The sequence below is a fragment of the Lycorma delicatula genome, chromosome 6 (assembly GCF_047948215.1).
Source record: "Lycorma delicatula isolate Av1 chromosome 6, ASM4794821v1, whole genome shotgun sequence".
In the NCBI taxonomy this organism is placed as follows: domain Eukaryota; kingdom Metazoa; phylum Arthropoda; class Insecta; order Hemiptera; family Fulgoridae; genus Lycorma; species Lycorma delicatula.
The window spans coordinates 133,021,233-133,028,943 of NC_134460.1; the positions used below are offsets into that span (position 1 = coordinate 133,021,233).

A 7,711-nucleotide genomic window follows, 5' to 3' on the forward strand; every position below is an offset into this window, starting at 1 on the left:
GTCATGTTCCTTCATCTACTCTCTTTCAACTTAAGGATGTCTACAAATTTATCCATTTTTCCAATTTTGTCCAATTTATTCATTTTTCGATATGGATTGCTTGATGAAGACCTTTAATTTGCCTTTAGATATAAATTCATACAAAGAATTTAACGTTATTGATTATATAGAGTTTGGAAATTTGTTACTTAATTTATCGTAGATATAAAAAAGTATTGATCCCCGGTATACGAATTATTAATAGTTTTGGTAACAAATAGTTTTCTATGCGTTGCGAATTTTTATGATAAAGTAACCTCTAATATCTTAAACTGAAAAAGAAACGTGGTGAAATGTAGTCAATTTTTTTTTTTACCTATGTATCTAAATGGGTCAGCTGTTCGGTTATTTTTTTTCTTTCCAATTTTGTCTTACTCGATATCCATATATCGATGGTGTTGGAAAGAATGTATAAATGAACTATAATAAAATTAGCTATACGAAAGCATATTATATTAATGTATTACGCGAATATAGATAGCAATGTATATCGGTTGTAGCTGATAACTAATTTCCGTCAGTAGCAGTTAATTTGGCCGTTATTAATTTTATTTTTTTTATTAATACCAGGCTCTTGTGAAATTCAAATTTGAACCTATTCACACCTTCTATACCATCAGATTCGGCAGTTTTCAGAAGACGAGTTTTAAGTGTATTCCCCTCACCACGGATGATTAAGTTAAAAATCCAGTAGGATCAAGGAAAGATCACCAGCATTTGTTATTGAGGAATTAAAAACTGGTTCATTGGTAGCACAAATTTCTTAAAATAATTTCTTTACAAAAAAATTTAAATAATTTCTTTAAAATAATTTTATTTTTTTGGTTATGTTTAGTTCCTATAAGTGTTGAGAAGGGGAAAAATTAGTGTAATTTTTGTAGAAACTAAACTGATTTTTTAAGCCATATTTGTGCCATTTTGACTTTTCATTTGCTAATTGTGAGTGACTATGCATTCATTACATTCCAGCCACACCTCGTACGGGGAATGACTGAAATTGTCCCTTTAAACTACCATACAGATTTTCTTATGAAGCTTATCTAAACAAATATAATAGATTTCATTTTTTTTTTAAATCTAAAAAATAGTTGCTAAAAAAATTGCTGATGGATAAATAAAAATTTGATGTAAATTTTTTCAATTGGACGAAATACATAGTTGACAGGACTTAATCCTTTTATTTTTATTTTTTTATTTTATAAGTTTGGCTTCGGTTAATTTGTAATATTGAGAAAGGACTTTTCTTTCTTCTTAATTTTTTTTTTGTAGACTAGTTTTAATTACAAAAGAAAATGTTATACATTATCTGTAAAGTCATTACGGAATAAAAAAAATACTATTTTGGCTTTCTTATCGTTGGTAATAAATTAATTATTTTAAGGTTATTATTATAGTTATAGGTATGAAACAAGTAGCATGGTATTAAAATCTCTTGATTTATGCGCAGGTTTCATTCTATCTGAATCCACGTAAATTAAACCTTTATTTAAAAAAAAATACGCCATACCGTAATTTATTTACAATTGAAATAAACGCACATATATGGTTTTGTAATATATTTTATTTTCACTGAATAAATTATTCAGTATTTCTTAAAATATTCTGAAATATTTTGTCAAAAATAGTACAATAACTTGCTACAAAATAATTGTTTTATTATTTAAATTTGTAATATTTGTTTAATCAATCGGATTAATTAATAGGATATTTATAAAAAAATCTTAAAAATAAATTTAAAAAAGTCCAAAGAGTAGACTCTACTATACATTTCCGTTTACTGACTGATTTGCGCGATATTTTTTTTTCTTTTTTTGTTTAATTTCTTGATTATTAATAATAAATGTTTTTTGAATGATTTATTTCATAGATGAAAAAAATAATATTGTAAATTTGTAAATAATATTGTAGATTGTCTAATTACTAGCGTAATACATCAAGGTAACGTAAAATAAAATTACGTTAAATTTGAACATTACCAGCTGCATCTAACAAAATCATTTTTACTAATTTCTTTAAATAGTTAGCTAATATTTCTATGATAATGTAAATACGTAATAAAAAATCTGGTATAAATTCTAGAAAATCGAGTGACTATTACATCATTTTTAGATTTTATTTACTAATTTGGTCGTTTTGACATCGTGACATTTTTCCTCGAATTTTTCTCCAATGAAACAGACAAATTACAAAAGTATAGTTATATTTTTATAAAATATACTGCTAATTTCGTAAAAGAATAGAGTGTGTATGTGTATATATATATATATATATATATATAATTATTTCAAAATTTCGCTACCAGAATTGTAACAATATACGAACTTGAATAGTTGTCAAAGAGTATGATGTATTTTGCAGTTTAAATATTCTTCCTCATTTCTGTATGTTTTCTCAAAAGATTATGTTGTGATAATCTTTTGAATTACAACTTTATGTTGTGATATAATGAAGCTAAATGGTAGCTGAATTTTACTTTTACAACTATATAATCAACGTGATCGTGTCAATTGAGTGGTGTATCGTCCTGTAAATTTAAAAAATGGTGGACAGCCTTTATTTTATCGTTTTATATTACTGGTAGGTTTTCCGTGTTTAGGGTTTAATTACTTTGGATGAAGATTAGAGTAATATATACCTGCGCATTTAGTAATTATAATTTTATATTCAATTTTTTTGTTTTTCGTATCATAAGAATTTTTACATGATCACAAGTGAATCCCGAAAACGGCACAAATGTTTCCAAGAATAACGAAAATTCCATGCCGGACTTACTAGTGAAATTAGGGAGTGAAGGAGTTTCTTTTCCCAAACATGGTGTAGTACAAATCAAGTCAATATTGATTATCATCAAGTTATTTTACATTTGTCAAAACAATAACAATAAATGGGATAATAATTTTTATATCTGATTTGTTTGTGATATATATATATATATATTAAAAAGGCTGAACTGCCTTCGTATTTTAGGATGATCGCGCCAACCGGTATGATCTTATTTCATTGAATTTTCGATGTAAGAAATTTCCTGTTTATTAGTTTTGTTTGATTTAGTCATGTTATTCATCATCATTGTTGAATGAATACTGTAGAAATTGGTGTAAATTAAACACCCTTTTTTATTTAAATCAAAAATGTTCGAAAAAACATTATGCATAATTTTTCAAAGAAAACAGAATACGAATTGGAGAAATTCTTTTACTTAATGTTGTTGATATTGTCGAAGATCGTAACTTACATTAATATTGTTTGCAGTGGTACTTTTATATTAATCAAACAAATGCTACAAAAAATCTACGCTTAAGAAAACCCCCGAAAGGAAACCACTGTGTGACTAATACAGTAACATATTTTTTAAAATGTCTTTATTTAACATTGAGTTGAGAAACTTTTGTCTTAGATCCATCAGAATAATGTAGATAAATTAATTATTACGATTATAATTTAATATTTACCCTGGCATAGCAGTGTCCATCGGCACAATGTACGTAAACAAAGCGATGGTAAAAAAATATACAACTTTAAAATTTTTCATTTTGATTGTGTCCTATTCAAATGATTTCACCTATCCTTTTATACGATATTTTATTTATATATCAGTATTTATAATTATAAAATAATTTATGTATTTATAGAATCAACTGATAATTGTTTAACTTTCAGATTTGCATTTATTTTAATAGATAAATATTTATTACGTTGGCCTTGTCTTTATTTTGTAATAATAACTTTTTAGTTGCGTAAATTTATACCATGCATAAAATATATTTATTTTAGAATTGAAAAATACAAGTGTAGATTTGTGTCAGAACGTTTACAGGAGAATATTGATGATACAATTTTTTCATCCCAATGAATATTTATTTATAGCTATATATCCAAGATTAAATTGTAATAATTTATGTAAATGTAAAAAATTTTAATTTTCTTACATTTAAATATTATTCAAATTTTTATTTAAAAAAAAAAAAGATAATAATAATTGACACTTAACTTTATTTTCAGTGCTAAAAAATATCAAATCGCAGCTTAATGTATTATAAAATTGTCAAAACTGTTATTCTTAAATAGGCTATCGATTATCGTAATTAAAATATCATATTAGTCACCATGCGTTTTCTCCCACAAGAAGGTCGACTTAAGTAACTGATGTGTATACTCAGTCATAGAACTTGAATGTTGATTACACTATTACCGAGATCTTTCGTATATCGATATACGATATACGTATATCGTATAGATTTACCGTATTTTCTTGAATATATAGTACTTTGTTGCTATTTTTGATACGAGTATAGATTTCTTTAAATTCTGTTTGGTTTTTGTTTTTCAGTTCCTTAAGTGTTATACATTAATACGATTTAATATTAATATTTAAAAAAAAAAATGAACAGTTGAAAATAAAAGCATCCTCTTTCCAGTATTCATTTTCTTTATTTTCTTAGGAAGGAAATTCTTTATTTAATGGTTGTGCTTAATTTTATTTCACTTTATTTTATCTATTTGCTACTTTTCATTTTTTTAAGTATCAATTAATAAAGTTGGAGTTTGTGGTGGCTTCATCTATTTTCTTAGGAAGGAAATCCAACATTGAAAACGTTATTATGATTTTGTACTTTCTCTGGACATTTATAATTTTTTTTTTGTTTATTGAAAGTGGCTAATTTTATCTTATTTTCTTAGTCAGGTAGTTTTTCAGAATGCTATCGGGATTTTTAGTGCAAGGAAGGGACAACAATGAGTTCTTTCATTTTTTTTTAGAGGTTAGCAACCCTTTATTTTTAATAATGACCTGGAAAATACCATCCTGTGGTAAAATCCAGTTGGTATTTAGTCTGTCTTATAAGCTGATCGTATGCAGTTGCTTATTTCTATTTTGTGGAAGTTGATTTTTTTTTACATTCTATCGTCCATATTTTTGTTAATCTTATCATCAGGGTACTAGCAATGACATTAAAAAGATTTCACTTCGAAGCCAGTGTAAAAAGGAAGGTATTTTATAAGCGGAGGAAAAGGGAGTAGATCCGTTGCCAGAGAGTTCAACATTGCAGAAAAAAAGTTTGTCGACGGCGTAAACAACTTGATTTGATTTTTACCTAAAAATTTACGACAAATGGTTTCACAGGATCAAAAACAGAAGCATTTCCCTAAGTAGATTATTATGTTGCTTAATTTATAAAAGATACTCGATCTAAAGCGCTGCCAGTAACATTTAAATGTTGCAATTAAAGGCAAGAGAAACCATTAACAAATTTAAAGTTTTAATGCATCAAGAAGCTGGTGCAAAAAAGTTTTGAAAAGGGAGGGAATTTATCTTTGACGGAGAACGTGAATCCGTCAGAAACTTTAGCGGATTTTGAAGATAAGCTCATCCAGTTTCAAGACATACACTGAACTTTGTGCAAAACACAAATATGAATTTGAACACATAAGAATATTGAAAAAGCGGATGAAACTCTCTGTTTACTTTGATATGCCGCGTAATTATACTGTAACTTTAAAGAGTGTAAAAGAAGTTATACAGAATAGGAAAAACAACGTGTCACTGTAATGCTATGTATTACAACTAACGGTCAGAAATTACCGCCATTCTTACTATTAAATAGGAAAAGAACGTCCAAAAAACGAGAAATTTCTAATGCATGCTCACATTTATAGCTGGATGGCTTCCGAAATTATGGAAGACTGGCCGTGTGGAACAGAAGACCAAGAACTCTGACAAACTAAAAACTAGCTTGTAACAGATCATTTAAAGGACATTTAGCTATTCAGCTAAATGTAGAATAAAGAATGAAAACTGTGACTTTTTTTAATCCTGGGTCGTATTACCAGCCACTCGAAGTCTGTATTATGAAGCCTTTCAAATACCGTATGCTAAAACTGATTACATTCAGCAAACAATCCTATAACTGCTTCAGGAAAAATAAAACGGCAAAGTTTTCAACAACAGCAGAATGGTTTTCTTTATCTGATTAACTAATGGGATTATTTTATGTATTGCTATTTAATATTATTATTTAAATTTTATTTTTACTAGTAAAAATAAATATTACGTTATCAGATTATATTTTTTTTATGAAATCTTAAGTAGTTTTTGTAGCAAATATGGTTATGAACATTTTACCGTAAATTGTTCACTACGGGTGTGGTATATAACCGGATAAATCGCGTCTAATATAACAGTTACTACTTCAGTCAGTTACGTGGATATATTATTTGCCTAAGTAAAAAAGAACTTAAAAGAATTAAAAAACTCTTAGTATGTATTATGCTTACCTTTTTAATTAAATTGTTTAATTTCTAAGACATAATAACATTTTTTTAGAGATAATTTAATTTCCTAATTACCTATAATTACTATTTAGCCAACCATCAGTGAAATTTCGGTGTACGTTTTATACGCAGTAAATAAATAGAGCTAATTTGTCTTATTATTTTTTAATCGTACTTGCTAATATGTTATTAAATATTTGAAGTTTACTGGTTATACGTGACGCATATCAGATAATTAAATCCATCATAACATGGGTCGCAAGAGAAGGTTACCATTCTTTATTTGTTCATAAAGATGTATTTCTGCCGGTGTATAAAAAATTAATTATAAATTAAACGTATTAAATTTGGCGTAAATTAATTTTGTGAATATATGAAATATAGTTCTCCGTTTGTAATTCCGTTTATTTTGTCCTTAATTCGTAAATACAACAAACGCATTGTTTAATTTCTGGGGATTCTTATCAGAAAATATCTCGGTTATTTATTGCCTCAATAACTGGGTAACAGAGTTTTTAACACTCACTACAGTGTTTAATGCCACAAAATTACTAATGAAGATTATTTTCAGAAAATATGTAATTACGAAATGTAGTATATATTAAATATTTTCCTGAACAATCGAATTTTACGTCAAACGTTATATTCATGGAACTAGAGATAAGATCAAAGAAAATCTGTAATGAAAACGTATACCATAGGGGAAAACTTGAACATTAATCGTGGTTGTCCTAGACACGTAAAAGATCCAAACGAACCGGTGATTATTTTTTATTAACGACAAGGACTTTTTTACGAAGCAGACACCCGATCCGCTCAGTACTCTACGCCATTATTTTCTTTTTGAATGAAAATCAAAAATTACTTTTCCTTTATAAATTATGGAACCATCAAGAACAAACTCGATCCATTCTCGCCCACCCCCGTAATTGTATGGAATTCGTTAAGACCTTCCACTGATGATAAAGATTTGTATTTCAAGCTAATTGATTTATATCAAATTAACGTAATATACTGTGAACAATAATAATAACAACCACAGTCTGAATTCAGAATTATAACGTATACATGTAATATTATACAGGTATACATTATACCTGTCTATTATACTTCTTGTCTATTTTCCTTCTTTCATTCGTTGGTTATGGAATAATAATTTTATTTTATTATTTTAAGTAATTTAATTTCGGAAACAATTGTTTTATATGTAAATAAATCCAGGTTAGGCGGAAAAGATAAACATACTCAACAAAAATAGGATAACAATATTCAAGGTTTAATCTCAATCTAAAATTAAACCTTGAAGTCTGTAACTTCGGAGTTTCGGCAAGATATTTTTCAAGACCCGATCTGTTAATCGCATCATCCCGATCTGAATTTTATATAAATGTTGTTAATGAAA

At 27.3% G+C, this 7,711-nt stretch overlaps 1 protein-coding gene and 1 long non-coding RNA gene across 2 annotated transcripts in view; one reads left to right on the forward strand and one right to left on the reverse strand.

Annotated features, from left to right (window-relative positions):
* LOC142326522 (uncharacterized) overlaps positions 1-3,511 on the reverse strand; it is a 48,649-nt gene extending 45,138 nt beyond the window's left edge. Inside the window, exon 1 of the mRNA XM_075369098.1 lies at positions 3,492-3,511. Within this exon, the coding sequence (XP_075225213.1) occupies positions 3,492-3,511 (20 nt within the window). The remainder of the gene's footprint in view (positions 1-3,491) is intronic.
* LOC142326695 (uncharacterized) overlaps positions 1-7,711 on the forward strand; it is a 181,192-nt gene that overhangs the window by 64,732 nt on the left and 108,749 nt on the right. The window lies entirely within an intron of this gene.